Raw genomic sequence first — 21,178 nt, 5'->3', positions numbered from 1 at the left:
GACAAAAGTTTATTAAAGGCATTCTTAAAAAATATCTTTCTTAAATAAGGATGTCTCAGTATGCATTTCATTGTAAAACAGTTTTGAAGTCATAAGTTAGTAACAGGCTGATCAATAAAAAAGTCACTTATGTACGGACATCTTCAACCATGTTTAACCAAAGGCGCTGTGTGTGGCGTCTTCCTTCGCATGCTCAGCCACGGCACTGCAGCACAGCTGGAAAAGGTATTAGAGCAGTTCTGAGATCCCCCCGCCCCCAAAAAAGACTCGCCAATAAAGCGGATTTCATGCAGAAGACGAGTACTCCAGACTCCCCCCCCCACACTGAAAAGCACATTCTCGAAATGAGTCTTACAAACAATGCATGAGCAGACTTAGTCATGGCAATTTCACTGGAGCTTTATTGCCTCTGTTGGTAATGAGAGGGATTGTAAGGAGTTACATTTGAACTTACAGAGATATGTAAATGATGGGTTTTTTTACTAAATATAATCTCGAGATTAAGTGTTTTATATCAGGGCACTTCTAATTTTGTACATATTTAATGTATAAAAACTGGTTACAAACTTGATGTTCGCCGCCTTTTTTTTTCCTTGACATTTGGCAAAATTAAATAAATCCATTTAAGGGGGATCATCAAATTGAAGACGTAAGCACTTGCGAATTAAAGCAATCCAAGTAAGCAACTGTCTGCATTCTTAAAAAAAAGAAAAACCACACAAATATATAAAGGAAAAACAAAACAACCCACATGGCCACATCTGAGCACGTTTCAATACAAAATATTCCCTGTACCCAGGCATTTTGTCCTTAGAACAACACCCTGTTAGATCAATGTTTCTTTCAGCTTCAGTCACTCATTTTGAAAAAAACTTAAGATGCCATCATAGCACAAATAACCCTTTTCTGCAACGTAATTAGTCCAAGTTTTATGTATTTCTTTATAATTACACAGTAATTATAAGCATGTAGTACCAAACTGATGACAGCACTATTTTGTTGACTCTATCTTGCATTCAGAAGGAATATTCTTAAAACACCATGGCGTTACACCACTACCTGATCCATCGCAGCCTTTTTTGAGGGACAAGTCTGAACTGGGGTACAAAGCGAGTCGGGTCTCCCCTCCAAACACAGCATACTGGAGCTGACCAACCAGAAACTGTACCAACCCCCCCAAGACAGAAAACAGCATGCGCAGATGCCTTGAAGAGCTTTCTTCCACCCCCTTCCCGTAAGTTCAAGTCCCCATTTATATTTACACAAAATTGAGAAAGGAAATACTGAAAGCAGCAAAACACACTTTTTTTTTTTGGCATGGCCAATTCCAGTAGCTGGAGAAAGTCTGCAGTGTTTTTGTGGAACTCTGTTCTTGAAATTAACGCACAATTGGGTTTTCTTACAAGAGCACTGCTGTAAGGGGAGCTCAGCTTCAGAGAATACAAATAAAAAAATTTTTTGCAGTTTAACAATTTTTTTTTCCTAAAATAATTTTAGCATCTGCATAAAAGTGTTCTGTTTAGTGCACGTACCAATCACTGATTTCAAAAATACTTCTGGCCTTATCACGGGACTATTCAGAGCATGGACCTAACGCTCTGTCCTTACGTGGAACTCCAGCCTTTCTTCCCTGGCGCTTGCTATTTTCCGGCTCGTTTTACAGAGTGGTATTTATCAAATCTCTTCACAACTAACTGAGGAGTAAAAGACCACATTTAACACAAAAGCAGCTCAAGAGCTCTTGTAATATTAAAAATAAAGAAGAATTGCATCTGATAAAACCTGTTTTGCACACAACAATTTAGTTAAATGCAGTAAGACAATGAGAAGTAGTGATGGATCGACAAAATAATTTAAGCAAACAAAGCCAGTGTAGTATTTCAGATCTGATCTGTGCTTGTTTGGGAAAGCCTTACTCTTCATTTCTGTACTCGGCAACCACAGTGATATGTTAATTTAACTCAACAAAATAATTAAAAAATGGGTGTCATCCATAATGGCAGTACCTGTATGTTATAAAGATTTAACTTACTTCTCAGGACAATGGTTTCAAAACCTAGATTCACATCCACCTCACCAGCTTCTTGTACAACAGGGCCATTTTTTCCATCATACCTCAACCATAAAAATTCCATGTCTCAATTTAAAATACTGTATTGTGTAGCAAACATTTAAGACACAAATTCAGTATATTCAAGTTTTAGATTTCCACAGAAATGAAAAACCTTTCTTTGACAGACAGATAAGCATTTCAAAACTGTAATGAAATCTGATTTCTTAGTTAATAACCTAGAGAATATTAGATTCTATCATGACGCACACAGCTTATCTCACTGATGCTCACTGAAGGCTGACTACAACTTTACAGACGGGTGCTTGAAGTGCACAGCAGTTGTGTCGTACTCCAGCTGTTCCCACAGTCAGCTGATGTACAATCAAACCATTCGGATAGGCACCTGGATACCCCAGTATCAACCGCCTTGGGTTTGATTCGGTATTTCTGTAATTGTCCTTACCAGATACTCAAACTCACTTAGACAATACCTGTACTTTTCCAGAAAAGAAAAAAAAAAAATATCGGACCCAGTACACTTAAATATATCACTCTTACAGGAAGTGCTATCAATACAGTCTTTGCAACTAGCCCCAAGTGTATATTTAAGGATTCTTCTAAAAATCGTTTTGATGTTGATCTGTGTAACTCAGATGCCATATAACAGTTGTCTGATGATGACCAGCATTGTGCTTTGTGTGAAACCAGAAATTTCAAAATAATTATAAAGCTTCTAGGACTTATGGGAGATGAAACTAGGGTGATCCACTGAAAAAAAAAAAAAAAATCCATGATGAAATCCACAATGTTGGAATTTTAACGGGCAAGAGTGGTCCAGACTAGAAGAAAAGCCCAAACCACCAGTAGAAGAATGAAATATGATATGGTCCAAGATGTATCCTTAAAGGTTTGTCTCAACCCTCAGCCATATTGTGAGGATTGATCTTCAGTTCAGTCCAGCCAGCAGAAATTGACTGTGCAATTTTCCATTTCAGGTATTTGTACAGACTATGTACACTCTAGAAGGGTCCTTTAGTGCTACACTGTCGTACTTTTTGTCCCAGCAATTTGAGGGCGTGCAAATTCCACAAAGTCATCAATAAGAACTGGCCATGCCCCTAGAAGATAAACAAAAGAGACCAGAACATAAGAACTCCGTCCAAGAAGGCATTCTTTTTAAAGCTTCAGATCTAAAACAAGTTATTTATTTACTTTCCAGTCTTAACTAAGCATAGTTTCAAGCCAAAAGTTGTAATTTGATTTTCTTGCTTGGAATTTCAGAGCTGGTTAAAGGTTTCTACTTCCCTTAAACCCAGTTAATACACATCCCTTTCCAGGGTCATACTTCCTTCATCTTCCTGACCAACAACAGAAGAAAAAAAGCTGACACAAATTCTAGCTTGGCACCAGAATGTGATCTCCAGGATGGCAATAGCCACTTAAAGAGTGCTGAACCTTGGACGAAGCAGTCTGTGAGCAGTCTGTGCTGTAAGCAGCAGCATATGTCAACATACTACAGCATTTACTCCTCGCAATTTGATTTTGCATGAATACAATGCTCATCTGCTCGAATCAGCATAGTTAGCCACACCTGAAAACAGCAAAATGCAGTTTGATAGCCAGCAGCCTGGTATAATGCCCTAGGAGGCTGGTATTACACTATATGTACCCTTCCGTATTCCTTATCAAGGGGTAGTTAAAACATGTATCGATATTTTACATATTACAGGCAGCCATATCCAAAGAGGTCCCCAGTCATTTGCATGGTCATGTGAAGGTTAAAAATAATTGTGGGCTGGTTTTTTTTCCTCCCCTCAAAAATATTTGTATTCCAAATCATTAAAACATGTTTTCTGCTTTCAGTCTTTCTAAACTGCATTGATTTATTGTGGGCAGCAGCACATTTTCTCCAGGATAAGGGAATGAGAACTGTCCATAATTATTTAATAAAGTTGTAGAAGTTTGCTCCCCTCTACTCTGGGCGTATCAGAAGTTTACAGTTTCCTCCACTCACTGAACTGATCTGCTGCCAGCGACTGAAGGTAATTAGCTGTTCTTGGCTACAGATGGACTGGAAGAGGAAAGATCAATACAAAAGTTTACAAAAAACACACTTGTTAGGAAACAACTTATGTTCAGCAATCCCTGCACGCTGCCAAGCTTCACTTTAATATTACTACATGTCCAATCTTCACATAAATTGAAGCAACCAAATTTAAAAAATATCCTCAGGTAAGAAACGCAATAACCAGAGGACCCTACAAAGAAATGCACAGGGCGTGAATCAGTCAGTCAGCTGAAGATGCCAAGAACTGCGCTGACAGAGAATCTGTCTTTTAAATGGACAGATATCAGGCTTTGTCTCAATGAGAAAGAATTAGTATTTGAGCTCAGATAAAAGAAAAAAAGAAAACGGATTTAAGAAACTTTCAGCATTTCTTTTTCAAACCTGCAGTAATAAACAGATGACAACAACATGCATTAAAGTAGCTCCACCTGAACTTTAGATCTCTGGTGGTATTCTAATTCTGCTGTTACTAGACAGCTGTGCCCAAGCCTGACATTTATACACCGTAATAAATGTAGCAATAAAACACAGTCAGAAGTTAATGAAAGAAAATGGAAATGTTTACCTTCCTCATCATAGTTAGACATATCATCTGCTATCATTGTACTAAAATCTAGAAGAAGGTTCCAGGTATCCTTAGGAATTGATCTTTTATGATGTTCCTGTTTGGAGGGGTGGAAAATTTATGTTAAAAAAAAATAAATTAAAATACCCTTATGCAAATTTGTTTTTACTGTCTTGGACATAGCCACATCCCCAAAACACATTACTCTTGTACACACTGTGAAGTGCAGTATCCGGGATCTACGTCAAAATAGTCTATTTTATCTACTCAATAATTTAAACATATTTATCTTCCAAGTTTTGGAAATACTGCAGTCTAGTTTATGTAAAGATTTAAACTTACCAACAAAAATTTGTTCCACAAGTCTAGAAATTTAAATCTTCCATTAAGTACTAAATTCCAGTAGGCAATGGCCATTTCTAAATCTGTAATATTAAAACATATTACTTTTAGAGATACACATTTCAAATATATCATCTCCACAGGTATCGAACACTAAGATGAACCATATATTCATAAAGGCGAAAGATTAATGCAAATATACTCATGGATCCTTTACAAAAATGCAAGCATAAATAAAGTTTAGCACAAATATTTTATAGATTTTGATACCATCACTTGAATACAGAAGAACTGAAAATTGCCCATATTAATACCTAAAATATCCAAAACACACAAGGATATTTCATATGCCTTTTGCTATCTAACAATACTTGAGCTAAACTTCAGTGAAATATTTTTGTCTGACAAATGCTGTGGACTTGAAAATAAAATTTGTAGTATTTTGCAGTAAGATCTTTAATTTTTTTAATTTTTAACCTTGTCATAGGTGCTGGCTTTGCAACATGGCTTCTGTCAAGTGTTCATTTCTGCAATCAGGTTTCTTTTTGAAAAAACTCCTTAAATACTGTACAAGCAGATGGTTCATAGCTGGTTTGTTACTTGTTCATCTTTTTTTGGCTGGGCTGGGGTTTTTGTTAGTTTGTGGGGTTTGGGTTTTTCCCCCCCTCCCGCAGACTCCTGTAAAGTTCTTGCTTGTTTTGAATCTGTTTCTCAGGATGACCGAGACACCTCAACTGACAGAGCTCGGGAACAACCACCTCCTGCCTGTCAGGCGACGGTGCCCTGCTGTCACAGGGGAGCGGTTAGAGAGGCACTGGTTAGTCTAGCATGGGAGGGGAAAAACACCACCCACCCCCACCTCCCTGGTATTTGCCCTCTGACTGTTCACGAGCGGCATACGGTAATGTGTTAGCTGATAAAAGAAAGTTCTGTCTCTGAGCTCTAAATCTCTACCTAGCGTGATCTCCATCACCAGAACTTCACAAGGACCCCAGTGCTGGGTAACAAAATGGTGCCAGCTGTCATCTGACTGAATTCGGTATCCATCACCAAGTACACACAGTAACCCCAAAAGGCTACCTAGTTAAGCGACCTCTTTTTTAACAAAAGCTCTTACATATTTTGCAGTTGGGCAAATCTCTTCTTCCATAAACAATCCTCTTGTGAGAGCACAGAGAAGAGGCACATGATCAACCGCATCACAGGAAGAAAAAAAGAAAAAGCCAAAACCTGACACAACCCAAGAAAACCACTCCCTTCCCCCAGACACCAAACTATTTAAAATAACAGGGAGGTGGATCTTAGAGGTGAAATCAGTAGCAAACAAAAAAAAAAAACACACTATGAACTCTGCATTGCTGGAGGAGAAAATAGATGGTGATGAGGGAGTTTATGAATTGTTTAGCATCTTTGATATTAAAAGTTCTTCTCGAACAGCATATTCACTTCATAATGCTTCCTGACTAAAGTAAAGAATAAAATTTGTGGAGGATCTTCCAGCAGCTGCAAAGGGGTGTGATTGCAGACAAAAGTGTAAGTCTGAGTTTTGAGAAGCAGAGACTAATTGAACAGATCAGGAAATAAGCTGTATGCGAAAACGACAACTCATGAAAGAGTGTAAAGGCTAGGCAGCTCTCTTAAGCAGAAGATTCAGATACAAAAACGTGCACTTCAGCTTTCAACTAAAACTACTATCTTTCTAAAAATGACTAGATACAAACTTCAGACTAAGCTGATCAGTTCCTCAAGGAAACAGATTAGAAAACTAAGTCGTATTTACTTGTGATGCATTAATAGTAGGCATACCAAAAAAATGCAAGGTCTTCAAATCACTGCATACCTATAGCGGTTTATAAACAATCACTATAAACAAACTGCGCATTTTGATATGCTGCTACAATTTTGAGATTATTCTTGTGGATGAGCAAAGGCCTTTAAAGAACAGATCTTGGGATGCTGCAACCTCAAACCCATTATGTGAGTCCAAACATGTAAAGCACGAAGACATATGCCTTAGGACAAACTACGTGTTTTAAAAGAAATTTTATGAAATCACAAAATTCTAAAGTAAAGATAAGCTTAATTATTCCATAAGAAAGCAAAAGAATGCTCAGGGAAGTCCTCATAGATCAAATATGAAAGTCTCCAAATATATGCTCCGAGTTTCATCCAAAGAGATGTAAGAGAAGCAAACAACGTTTCAGATGAACATCAGCTAAAAGGTATTCTCAAATGATACGCAAATATCACAAGAACTTTTAAGACATCCACAGTACTTACATGGTAGTAAGGAATTACACAGTAAAAATGCGTTTCCAGAACTGTGCCTGAACTACTACACAATGTTTGGAAGATTAGAGACCAATATACATTAAAATCAATTTGCAAGTTCCTACAAGCAGTTATTTAGACACTCCAAAATTAATTGCCTAAGTAGGAGCACTTACTTTTCAGCACTGTACTTCTCCCAATGTTCTTTTGCTTCAGGGTTTCCAGAACTATTCTGCCCTATCGTAAATTCATGCCTAGAACTGTGCACTTACTGGCACCAAAAGGGTTGGTAAGCATCCAGATTTTAAGCTCAGTTCTACATCACTTCCAGACCCAGACTTAAAAAACCAAACAAACAAAACCACCCAAAAAACCCTTATACTGTGTATATGCCATATGAATCTGCAAAAACTGTGCTTCTCTTTGTCACTGTTAAAAGCTGAACTTGCACAAACAAGTTTTAAGATGAGTGAGAACTAAAGCAAGGGACTTAAGTTTTCCCGGTAAACAATTTTTACTGAAGTCTGTTCCATCTGGGATACTCCAAAGATTCATTTCCATATAGGACTAGGGGAAAAAAACATTCCAAAAAAGAATGCAAGTCTTCCTTATACCTGAGAAATATGGAGAAGAAAATAAGAAGCAAGTACAGCATCAAACAGCTCTGTTATTCTGAAGCTTTAAGAAAATATGATTTAAAATGATCATGTAATTATGATATCACTGTGATTTGTCATTTCACTTTTACCACCTTACAGAGATTCTGCAAAATAATCCTCCCTGTGTAAAGCTGTTTAAGATTAAAAATAACATAAAAATGTTACAACAGTAACTGGGGGGGGCGGAAACAACCCTGCAACTGTTCACACTGCAGAACTGATTCCACATCCACACTCTTCACAACCTAACTTCTATCCTCTCACAATTCAATTACTGTCCATATATTCCTTGTTGCAGCAGCCTAAAAAACATAGTATGACTTTCTAAAAGAAATAAGAATCAGCCCACTGATGTCTTTCTAAGATTCAAATCTGGTTACATGCACGCACAAGTATTTTTAAACAGTTTAGCAGTGCTCTTTTAGCTTCCTCAAAGACAATGAAACTCACAATCCAACTGAAAACAAAAACCAGGATACAGAAAGGTGTTAAAGAATGACACCAAGTCAGAACCAAGACATGGAGCCTTTGCTAATTTACTTATTTATCAATATTCATTTTAAGCCAGAAATCGGTCCACATATAAAAGACAACAAAACCAAAGCCGAACACTCATCTTTTCACAGCACCAAGCTGGTCAGTGGCAGTCAGTTTAAGGCATTTTCATCACTGAGAAAAGAAACGCACAAGCTGCCAAGGAAGAACCTACTGGCCTTTCAGTATTTTATTTCTTCTCCAAAGTAGAACTTAAAAAGTGAACAGTTACAGCGTCATGAAATACTAGTTACAGTTAATCTCTCAACTGCGCCATATATATAAACAAATATGCATTCTGATTAACATTAATGCTGGAAAGAAATTTCCCTCATTTTTGCCATTTTGAATAGACAGATGTACAGTTTGTTTAGTTCCATCCGAACTGTGGTGATTTGCCATGTTTTTAGTGTTAGTTTTTGTTTTTAAAATAAAATTATTTTTAATAAATGATTCTTCCACTTCACCTGTTATACTAATCAAAAGCACAAACAGCAGAAGAGCTCTGAAATAATGAAAAAAACATTTAATGAGCTGGGGGGGTGGGGACAGAAGAAAGACGCTGTAGGTAGGCACCTCTTACTAACAGCACAACAGGCATCAAGCCCGGGAATCTAGTCGTACTATTCCAATTCTATTCTGCCACACATTTGCAGGCATTTTTGGTGTTACAAGAGACTGTATGAGTGTACTTACATGGGAATCAGTTTTACAGCTTACGTTTATCTTAAAAGTGAAAATTCAATTTATCTGTTCAGTTCTTCAAATTCTAAGTGGTGTAATTAACGCCTTCAATGTAAGACAGATAGAATTGCACACGCTCACAAGTGAAAGAATAAACCCTCTCTCAGAAAATTCTGTAGTCTATAGTAATGATGCAGATATTTCTATCAATTTGAACACCTTAAATTGATATCTATCTTTCACAACAGAGAGACGTATTTTATCCCAAGGGTGGCTATCTTTCAGACTCACTGGATCACAATAATATTTTCACTTACTGCTTTAATCAGTCACTTCCCACACTTAAGAACAAAAGTTTATGATTAAGAATACATACCTAAACCTTTCTGTCCTGGATTCTTCGCAAAGTTGAAAGTAAACTGATAAAAATCCTTAAATCTCCCTGGCTCTTTTAATTCTTGTTCCATTTTGGGAATCTGGGCCTTCAGTTTTTCTATGCTGTCACATCTGCATTTCAAAAAGCATGTTTATTTGTGTATTATTCATTTTGCCATAAAATGAGTTATAACTTAAAGATCTATAAATTTTTTGTGGAACACAATACAATCATCGAAACAAAATTCAGGAAGCCTTTAATTGTCTGCATCCATAACAGCAAAGAAATGAAATTGCTGTATCTCTTCACATTGCCATTTGCATATACTAGCTGACACATCAGATTCTATCATCCACAAGATTTTTAGAAAAATGTGATAAAGACTACTATGTTCTCACAAGGAACAGAAAACCAAGGTATGCCAGACTGCAGACCAACATCCTTGCTTAACCTGCTTGAGCAGCTCTGGGGTTGGAGCCAGATGATCTTTAAGGCCCCTTCCAACCCTTACCATTCAATGATTCTATGAAATACTCACACAACCAAGGCAGCAGCACTCAAAGTTGCCTCCCTTTTCTAGTCTCTAAGCATCTAGCACATAGTCAGCAGATGCATTTTTACAGAGGCAGACAAGTGATGCTAGACTCTGAAGAGTCTCTGAAGTCTGCAAGGACAACGTGATTGCGAATTCCCCAAAATACAGCTGTTTCGCCACACATTCCAGTTTCTGACACTGGATTACTCTGTCAGTGTCTAATACTGCACACCTACCCTAGCTCAGCCATTCCATCCATGAACTCCAGCTTTGTAAATTCACACTGTGTTGCAGCTCGGAATTTCCATGCAATGATGAGTACAGTAATGCTGGCTGGGTCAAGAGCTAGATCATCACAAAACTGCTGTATACCATCTATACCAATTTTGTTTTCATCTTGAGGATCTTTGGGATATAAAAGTATAAAGAAAAACAGATTTTTGAAAAAGCTGATTTATTCAACACGAGTATTTAATAATCAAACATTTCCAATAAGCCATTTTTGGGATAAGCCCTTATAAAAGAATATTTTAAAAACAAAAATTAAATTTGTATTTTCAATGGTTAAGCTTTAACAATTGAGGAAGTTACTACAATAAAGCCTCCCACACAATGAAGCTTATGTTATTTTCATTGAGAGACAAAAGCATCACAAACATTTGTTTTCTGCCTAATAACATGCATGATATCTGACTCATTCCATACAGAGAACAACAGTCCCTTCCCACCAGCGCACTTAATTATTGGCATCTTTGGCAAGACTGCCGATCTGTGTACCATTATAAACAATTCTGCAGTGTCCATTTGCAAGCTGTACTGATACAGTTATCAAATCTGCCCATAAACTACTAAATTGACATTCGTTTTATGCATTTTCTGGCACCACCAGCATGCATGAAAATGGACACGGTAACCTCCAAGAGGAAAGTTACGTTGCCCTGTTACCGATTCAAGTCAGCCAGGCACACTCCTCTTTCCAGGAAGGAATCAACATCTGGTCTGGAAGTGAGATGCTCACGTTTCAAGTGCACTGACAAAGATCTACTAATGCAAGCCAACAAAGACTTCAGAGAAATGGTATTTGGATTATGCACACACATGAGAACTGACAGAAAATGCAGCACTCATTTTTAGATTTTTTTTTTTAAGTGCTAGAACACAGAATTTGTTCTACTGTACTGAATCCTCTTTACTATTGGTGGTAGGATATCATCAGTTGAAAGCTGGCTATATAACAGATAAAGAGATTTTGTTTTGTTGTCTGCTCTGTTTGTAACTATCTGATAATCAGCACAAGGTGAATGTGAATAAAAAGTAAGGCAGAATCCACCTTTTTGCTTTGTCAGGACCGAGTCCTGACTGATGTGCTTTTCCCAGAAGAATCACCTAAAATCCACGTTAACCATTACAGTCACTCACTGTACACACAATTCCAGTTCCAGACCCTAATCTTGTATAGATGTACATATATTTAGAGCACGTAAAGCAACCACAAGTCATCCTTCTGAAGCAGAAGCCTACATATAGTCCCCTTCTAACTTTTACTGTTAGTAATATAAAACCAAAGCTGAGTCAGTTAAGATTCCCATGCCCAAGAGCACAGCTGAAATGATACACTGTAATTAAGAATACACACACACAACTAGGAAATAAGCCTTAAAACTCAGGGTACTCACCTTTGTATCTGTTATATAGTTGTTCTAACTTCTTTCTGTCCAATGATCCTTTAACACTCTCTCGTATATAAAGTTCAGGATTTTGGAAAAAGTTGTCTGTTGCAACATCTAACTTCCAGTCATTCTGAGACAGACAACTCACTGCTGTCTTTTCACTCGATTGTGTGAAGACCATAAACTGACGCACTTTATCCTTCTGTGACGATTTCAACTTGTTCTAGTAAAAACAGACAATACTGTAACTTAGAAATGTTCTACTGGACCGAAAATTCCCCACATATCAGTACCATTAATATTTTTAAATCAGTAGCTTTTGTAATATTTCCACGCAATTAGACTTTCTCTAGCTGCAGGGACAGTTAGACGCTCCAACCAACGCGCTTTTTTTATAATTTAAACTTGCCTTCATTCTAGGTACCTTGCATTGTAACAAAACCAAGTTAAATCATCACTAAAATCATGCTGGCAAAGCAATCACAGAAATAAAAAATGAGTATTCTTATTGCATATTTGAAGAGAGAACTGAAGGGCATAGCAAATTCTTATACAGCTGTAAGGTGGGACACCTTCCTATTTAAAGCAGTTTTTGTTTTTTGTTTTTTTTTTTAAAAAATAATTCTCCTCTTATTAGAAGAAAGCTATACCTATCAAAAAAGGGCAATTGAGATGGTTAAATAAAGCCCAAGGCCACCAAAATACTGGACAGATTAACTGCCTCAACAGATGCGGCAAACAGGCCGTTTAGCAGCTTACCGTCACCGAATGAGAGGCTGGCACGCGTTTCGTCCCAGCTCACTCAACCAACAGCAACACCAGCCAGTGCAGGACCAGGCACAGGATCGCCAGACGTGCCTCCTGATGGCCACAAGGAACCAGGCTGGGCCATCCATGTGAGGGAGCTACACAACGATACGTCTTAATAGACCTTTTTTTTTTTTTTTCCATTTTTAAAGAGATTTTTCACTTTGAAGGAGCTCAGCTCCACCTACATGATTTGCAAAACATTCCTGTGAGGAGGCATTGTCTCCATTTCACAGGTGCAGCAACTGAAGCTCAAAAATGGGTACATAATTTTGCCAGAGGTGGGCGGGGGTGCAAGTCGCCAAGGTGAGTGCTCTGGAATTCCAGGCCTCCTGCCCAGACCAAGAGACATCCCTCTCTGCTCCAGCGCAAAACTGAATGGAGAACTTGCTGCCAGTAATTTATCAGCAGAGTGATTCCCAAGGATATTTCTGATGAGGAGGAGCACATTCAGTATTTCAAGGGTACTAGTTACGCCAAACTAACAGCTGATCAGGGGAAAGCAATCATACAGCTCTTGCACTAAATCCAAATTCAGTTCTAAAGTTCAAAGCAAAAAAACTTGGTAAATAGAAGTTCTGACTTTTAAGTCAGGGTTGGATTTCTTAGATGGCACAAATATTTCATTTGTGGTTTACCTTGCATTCCGACCAAAACTTGTATATTGTTCGGTACTGTAATTTCCAAGTGCATGGCTCCTTTTCAGGGAGTATGGGGAAAAAGGCAAAAAAACCCCTCTAGAAGCAATAAACTAGCCTCAGCCAAAAAACGAATGGCTTAGGAGCAGTATGAGCTCAAGCTCTTCATTCCAAAGGATAATTAGTGTCCAATCACATTATCATTAGAAAAAAAGAACTAATGCTGCAGAACACAAATTCGTCTGCCTGAAAACTCAAAACCAGTTTTCTGCTGCTTGGTGACAGTGAACACAAACACTATTATTCATAAGTGTAGTTAAGATACCAGCGTCAGTTACACCTTTAAAAAAGATACAAGAGCATCATATTTGGCTTAAACTCATACCCACATAATATACTAAACAGACCAATACCCTTTAAGATCACTTAAAAAAAAAAAATCCCCCCCAAACCAAAACAACCCTGTACCTACAACAGTTAGCCGAAGCCAAAATTTCAGCACACCCCGCAGATGGAAACACAGCGACATCAGCTAGGCTATACGACTTTTAAAGTTACTTTGTGTTGCTGCTTGATTCCAGTCTCTTGAGTAAGTTTCTCAAACTGGACCTTTAGCTACAAACACATTTCTGAAACTCAGATTTTCAGGAGTGGTTTCAGGTAAAAGTCAAGGCATGAGAGCAGGTCCTGCAAAGACCCACTGCTGACAACTTGTGCAAGCTTCAAGTTTCACAGCAGACATTCATCACCTTACAATGTTGAGCTCAAACTTCCACAAAATCACTTGTGCTGACAAAGCCATGTGGAATGACTTCCAGAAATGACCAATACATTTTTAGTTGAATTTTTTACAAAATACATTGTAAACTCAGATATATTAAAACAAACCATTGAATGAAATCCTAAATGAGGATGAAACAATCCCAAAGCTAATTTTCTGTGTCAATTACCAGCTTCCTCAAATCAGTTCCACACAGCCAGACTGCTGCGTCATCACAGACCCAGCTGCACAACAGGGCAGAGTCACGCTTAGGACCTTAGCTTTTCTTGACAAAGTTGGTGCCTTTAATCAGTAAGTTTTTCTTTGTTTGTTTTTTTTTTTTTTTATGATGTAGACACATAAGTATGCATAACCCTTTTAATAGTGAGTATTCTGTAAAACCTCAAGAGGCTTTGTTCCACCCTACTCTTGCAAGGGTGAACTCTAGAAGCAATGACATACAACAAAAAGTCAAGGAACAGGTTTACAAGGGCTCCGCTGTGGATGCCCAAGACCACAAAAGGTAGTGGCATGCTGTCACATAAAAGGAGAATGCAATTTATTAGATGAAAAAATTGCAGCTTAATCAACTTTTGTGATAAAATTTAAATCCTATATAAGCACATGTGATCTTCCTGTGCTTGAGGCTCTCTAAGTGATAGCAACAATATAAAATCTTTTAAAAAAGAACATTGAATTTGCCAAGACTCAAGCAGCTAATAACACTACTCATTCAGCATTCAGCAATATATTAAGATGCAACAAATCACACTGTTCAGCCATAATCTTTTCTGGAATAACTATATTTTTTACTGGTCAAATATGAGTTTATTTTTAGTGAAGAACTGCCAAAGCCCTTGCTTTATATTTGATGAATGTTTCCGCGGAAGCTTGCCAACGTGGACGAGACACTCCACAGCCTCAGTGACTGGACAACTATTTGAGGGCCTACTACAGGACAGCAAGAGATGAAATTACTGCTGAGTTTTTATTATCCTGTTATAGCTCTTCCCTCATCACACTGAAAACCCACATTTCAAGCAGGAACAGGTTCCAAGCCTTCTGCACTTTTAAGGGCTATTTCTAGAAGCCAAGCTCTAACAGTCTATTATTGTTTTAAGTGTGCAATACAGAAGCCAGAGCACCCTGTAATCTTTAATCCTGCAGTCATCAGGCAACAAATGCCTTACACTGCAGCTGTATGTGCCGTAATGCAACACAATCCATTTAAAATATCTCAACATTAACACTAGTTAAAAGGGAAGATAGAATTTTATTTATCTTTCTTGTTAAAATATACATGTGAAAACCAATGGAAAACAAATGCAACAATTTTTCTAGTCTTACCCCTTGGCATAAAGTAAAAGCAAAAAAATCAGATCTGCAAGTCCTTGATCATGTTTCTGTGGTATCCCGGCTACCTTTTATAATGAGGATGTCATAAGAGACGGGAGGTGAATTTACTTTTAAAACACAGAATAACTTCTCTAAGTGGAAAGCTACATTGTGTGGATTCTTAACACTACAACAACCAAATCTTTCCAATGAACATCTGATGATAGAATATTATTTTCAAAATGAAAACTTGCCTCTCTCCATCAGGTACTAAATTTAATAATTCTAATTCAATAACCCATCCTTGACATTGACTAGTATCAGATACTTTGGTGAAAGATTAAAAGTTAAAAAAATACTTGGGCTTTTTTTTTTTTCCCCAAGCACTTTTTTTTTCCTCGCCTCAGACTGAAACTGCTTCGTCTCGAGGAGTAAGGTTTCCTAGTCTAGGGAAAAAAAAAAGAATGCTAGAACTGATCTGCCAGCTCTGACTATATGGTTGTTTTTCCTTATCATCGTCTACACTCAACATTTAGTCACCTCAGCTTCAAAGACCAGCCCTGCACACTGGTCATCAACGTTTTCTGGATAGCTAACAGGCATATGAGGGCTCCACTCTCCTGGATAATGTCCATGGGAAACAATAACAACCTTCGTCCCACACTGCCTGGACTAGAGAGCGGAGGATTCCTACCAAAACCCTGTTCTTGGACTTTGCTCAAAGGTTATACGCGGCTGCCAGCTAGACAAGCAGTGCACCATCAGATCGAAATGTCCCTGCCCAAAATTCCTTGTGGCCTCCAAAGAAGGCATTCACACAGTTACTCCTTAATGAGCAACTGCTTTGCACCTTTCCTTTCCCAGCCACTGCTTCTAGATGATCAGATTCCTGCTAGTTTCACTGCTAACGAAAGGAATTTGAACAATGCAACATCTGTACTTTTGTTTCAGTCAGGACTCAAAGAAAAGCCTGTTAAGTTCTCACGCATGTGACATGTAAAAGCCTTTTCTAAAATAGTATCAACCTCCACAAAGTCTAGGCTTTTATACTAACTGCAGTTAAACTCTAGCAAGTGATCTGGCTGCAGAAAGCATCCTTGCACTTTCAAAGGACCCCAGTGACATCAGTTCAAACACAGAATAACTTCAGCCCGCACACAGAAGAACAGGCTTGTGCATGCAACAACCTCACAGGTCATGACAGCCAGTTTTGTCGCATCTCTATGCACATGCAAATGGTCAAGAGAATATTGCTACCTTACGGTGCCTGAATCATTCCACGCTGGGTTCTAACCATTACAGGAATGTACAAGCCACCTGCAAAGAATCTGGTTTACTGCTTGTCTTCAACAAATACATGACTAAAGCTTAAAAGGTGAAATCATGAGTATTTTCCTTTGTTTGATAAGAAAACAGAAGTTAATCACAACAGCAGAAGTCTACGAATACACTGAATTCCATTTTAACCCATCAACTGTGATGGCATGTGTATACTACCAAAAAAAACCATAAAATCCAAGTTACAGGCAAAAACAATTAAATAACCATAGTTTCTGTATAATATAAACAAATCTGCCCTTCAACTACATTTTATTTTCTACAGCTGTTTTTTTTTTTAAAAAAAGTGCACACAACATAAGACTGTAAGAACATTTTTAAGCTTCTGTTTCAAACTGATGTAAAATCCATCTGTCTGCAGTAGACAGAACAAAACTTAAAAATTTACAAGGTTTGTTCAGATATAAAATTCAAGGAAAAACCACACGCGACATAAAATCAAAGTTGCTTTTTACACCCTCTAACATTAGTTTAGTGGACAACATCATTTTAGTACTTACATACAAGCAGAAGTCTTTTGCAGAAGAGCACTATACAGCTACCCAGAAGAATGCAGTGGTTGTAATAGTGGTTTAAGGTAATTCATGTTAACCTGAGAGGTGAAGGAAACGCCAAAAACCAGGGCTTTTTCAATTAAAAAAAGGACAAAAGCAAGCTGTCAGGTTTTTAGCATTCTTAACTCCGGTCCAGGGCAGAAGCTCTACTCACTACTAGAAGCTGCACTCATACTTTATATTTGCATTGGCACCATAAAACATGAGTAAAATATCAAGAGCTACATAATAAATTTCACACTTTGTTCTCAGAGTAGTTCGTACTCCTGGATAATTTTTTCATGGCTCTAGTTAAAAATGATTTTACAATACAAGTTCAAAGGAGACTCTGGTAAGCTGAGAGAGGAAACAGGATCATGCACCATCTTGTCTAGCACTCAAGCTACTCCGTCCTAAGCGTAATGCCAAGGAACTACAAGTTCTACTACAGGAGAACCAAAACCAAAAACATTTAATATCAACAAACTGCTACAGACATGAATATGCCCCACACAAAACAGCCTTGCAGAATAGCTTGCTGAGTTAAACACTACATAACAATGTCATCAAGTACAACAACATTGCAACAACATTACAGGAGACAGCGCTAGACATGAAATTCTTGTAATACTAAATTTTTATAAGTTCCTGTCACCTGAGGTTTGCAATAAGAAATTATGTATTTATCAGCACAGAAATAGTCTTCAGAGAACACAAATTTGGCAATATATTAGAAAATGTAAACAGAGATGAGGTTAGCATTTTGCTCTGGATAAAGATATGGATACTCGTGTTTGTCTTGATTATCACACATAGTCCTAAATTCCTTAAATCATTCAGAAGAGTACAGGCTCAGAGAAGATGGCTTAGAGTATAATGGACCAGCTTGCTGCTATGTCTTGATTTGCAAGCACATTACTCGTCCTCATGACAAGATGAAGCAGTAACATACCAATAGATAAGATGGAAGAGACCACTTTGACAGATGCTGCTCAGCTCAAATAAAAACGAGGGTCAGAGAGGCAGACTGCTCTCAGCAATCCAAGGAACACTGCCAGGATGGTGTGCCTGAGCACTGGACAGAAAACACTTTTCAAGTCACCTAAATGGCCAGACTGAGCCTAACAGGCTGCTGTAATGGCCTCCCTTCCAGATACTGGACAAAGACAGTTCGAAGGCAGGAAACCTTTGTCCTGAAAGGACTGGCCGTACGAACACTGGTGAGACCAAGTCAGAGCCAGAAGTGCTCTAGCTAGCAGTGCTGCATGGGCGAGTAGGAGCCAGGCTCCAGCTGCAGGAGCCTGTACCATAGCACGGACAAGCAACTGGCCCCAGGAATCTGTCACAGCCACTGGAAGGAAGGACTAGCCAGAGCCGCAGTGCACACGGGCAGAAAAATGGGACACTGACTCTTGTGCTTCTGGACAGAGATCTTCAGGTCTCTGAAGAAGTCTCCCTACTTTTCCCCCCTAATTAAATTAGAGGATTTTGAAATACCACAAGTATAGGTACAGAATCCTATGCCTGGGCACCAGAAACAATTCATACCTGTATTTACTACTTATAAAAGCTGCAGCCTGTCATTTAGTCCCACTTCAGTGTCTATGTCATCCTTTCACCTGGGTGTTAGAGTCAACAAGCACAACCTGGAAAACAGTTGTTTGCATAGGGCCCAACAACTATGCTCGGGGCCATGACTAGAGTATTCAGATACTCCCTCCAATCTGATAAATAGCAATCTATCAGTACAGTATTGTTCCACGGAATGTATCTGCTGGTTCTTCAGTTAAGTATTTCCAAGAAGACTGAGCAGATAGGATTCTGCTGTTTCTCACAAAAAGCTATTCTTGGAATAATGTGCCTCACTATTTCTCTTACATTGCCACTTGCTACAGTATTGTTCAATTTAAATTTCTAACCACATGGCCAGTCAATAACATACGTAGGTACAAGACATCAACTGTGTATTTATTTTGCATACCTACACTAGATAGACTGTGAGGCAGCTCTCGGTGATTTTCATGGAAAGAAGTCTTCATAAAAAGTTCTGTAACATTGCTGTGCAAGTGCTATTTGAGACTGTCCCAGAACTGCAGAATTACAATAAGACACCTCTACAGTCTGAACCTTACCCAGACTTTAGTTCTAAGCTCCCACAAAAAACAAGTGAAGAACTACTTCAAACCATCCAATTAAAAATTATACTAGTAACATAGTAACAACTTTATTAGAGGTCTACATACTGCACCACTGATTTAAATCCTGGCTGACCAAATTTTTACGCCAACATAACTCCATCCATTAAAGGTAACATTTTTATTTTTTCAATATGTTTTTAACACTGCTCACCAGAATAATACTAGTTGCAGGTATAAGATATCTTTATACCAGTAAGTGTATACCAGTAGATCTTAGGCTCCCTCCTACACCCTTCCTAAGGCAATACCTCTGCTATAGAAAAGTACTACTTTAAACTATACAGGTGTAGTTAAAGCTGTACAACTTCTGTATACAGAGAAGGCCTAGAAGTATGACTATAAACATGTTCCCTCGGGTGCATAAGTCACCATGCAAGAGACCAATAAGGACCCTCCCTTATTCAAAGATAAGGAATGTCTTTTTCTTTTGTTTTGGTGAGGAAAAACAGCAGATTTTGTTCCAAACACTGCGATTTCCCTCTGGATGAGGGAAGGCAGAAAGTCAGTTGATCTGAGAGTCCACAGCGAATACTCAGCTAAAAGGAAAAAAACCATTAGGGAGAAAATGTAAGCTAGATCCTCCTTTACAACACATACATGAATAGGAGCCTTACCAAAACCACACAACAATTATCCTGAAATTCTCCAGCATAATCGCAGTTCAAGAAGGATCAACATATCCAAGTCTCCCAGCAAACTGACAGCACTGGGTGGGCCCCAGCCGCCCGAAACCCTGCGAAACACCCCGAGCAGCCCCTGGTCTCTGGCAGCCCCCCACACTCCCTCCAGGCACTGCTGCTCACCGCCCCACACAGGGCACAGACCACGCTCCCCATAAAACGCCTCTGTTGGCCCTGCCCCGCACAAAGGTGCCCGAACCCTCACACAGAGCGCAGGCGAGCAGCTCCCCGCCGTGAGGCGGCCCGACACAGCCCCGCGGGCCGGCGGCCTCCCGGCGCCCCCCACCTAGGCCCTGGCCCCTCTCCCGAAGCAGCCTCCCGGCCCACCGCGCCGCCCTCCCCGGCCCCCGCACGCCCTCCCCAGCCTGCCTGGTGGGAGGACTGAGGAGCACACGGCCCCCAGGACACCATGCCCCGGCTGCGGGGGCCCCGGGAGCGGCCCCTTACGCCGCTCCCGCCGAGCCGCTCCCGGACACCCCAGCCCGCCACGACTAGGCCCCAGCTGCCCCCGCGGCGCTGCCGCGGCTGCCGGCCCCGAGGCGCCGGGCCGGGCTCAGGGGCGGCCCAGGAGGACGCTCACCATGTTGAGGGCTGTGCAGGCCTCTTCCCTCCCGGCTCAGGCGGAGACTGAGGGCGGCGACGGCGGCAACGTCTTCCTCCGGCGGCGGCGGCAGCAGCAGCTCCCGGCTCCTCTCGGGCCCTTCCGCCGCCTCCCGCTCATGCGCAGTGCGGCGCATCCCCCGCGCCGGGAGCCGGAGCCGCGCGGCGGGCGGGAGCCTCTGTCGGGGGCGGCCCCGTCCCGCTCCCGGCCCCGTCCGGGTTTCTCCGGGAATGGCGGCTGGTCGGCGCGCGTGGCGGAGGTGGGGGGCGACGCGCCGGGGGGGGCCTCGGCCGGAGGAAAGGAAGGGAGGGGAACGGAGGGGAGGGGAAAACCCCCTCGCCGCTCTCCTCGGCATTGTGGCGGGGTCGGGAGCGGGGGTGGGCGGGAAGGGGCTGCTGTGCTCTGAGGGGCCGCCCGGCTCCTTCACACACAGCCCCCGCCCGCCCGGCGGCGGGAAGCTCCTTCTGTTCCCATTTCTGACACCCCCCGAATTAAGGCATTCCGCCAGGGAGAGCCGGCGGGCCCGCGCGC

At 40.2% G+C, this 21,178-nt stretch overlaps 1 protein-coding gene across 1 annotated transcript; it reads right to left on the bottom strand.

The window, feature by feature from the left end:
- Positions 1-40: 40 nt before the first annotated feature.
- Positions 41-20,855, bottom strand: DCUN1D1 (defective in cullin neddylation 1 domain containing 1). The gene is made up of 7 exons (XM_075418254.1): positions 20,627-20,855; positions 11,764-11,980; positions 10,324-10,492; positions 9,553-9,683; positions 5,029-5,111; positions 4,687-4,783; positions 41-3,171 (listed from the first exon to the last, which is right to left on the bottom strand). The coding sequence occupies exons 1-7, from the start codon at positions 20,627-20,629 to the stop codon at positions 3,092-3,094; spliced, it is 780 nt and encodes a 259-aa protein (XP_075274369.1). The 5' UTR covers positions 20,630-20,855; the 3' UTR covers positions 41-3,091.
- Between the last annotated feature and the right edge of the window lie 323 nt (positions 20,856-21,178).

Source organism: Opisthocomus hoazin, chromosome 4 (genome assembly GCF_030867145.1).
Source record: "Opisthocomus hoazin isolate bOpiHoa1 chromosome 4, bOpiHoa1.hap1, whole genome shotgun sequence".
Taxonomy (NCBI): domain Eukaryota; kingdom Metazoa; phylum Chordata; class Aves; order Opisthocomiformes; family Opisthocomidae; genus Opisthocomus; species Opisthocomus hoazin.
This window is presented reverse-complemented; position numbering and strand designations above follow the sequence as displayed.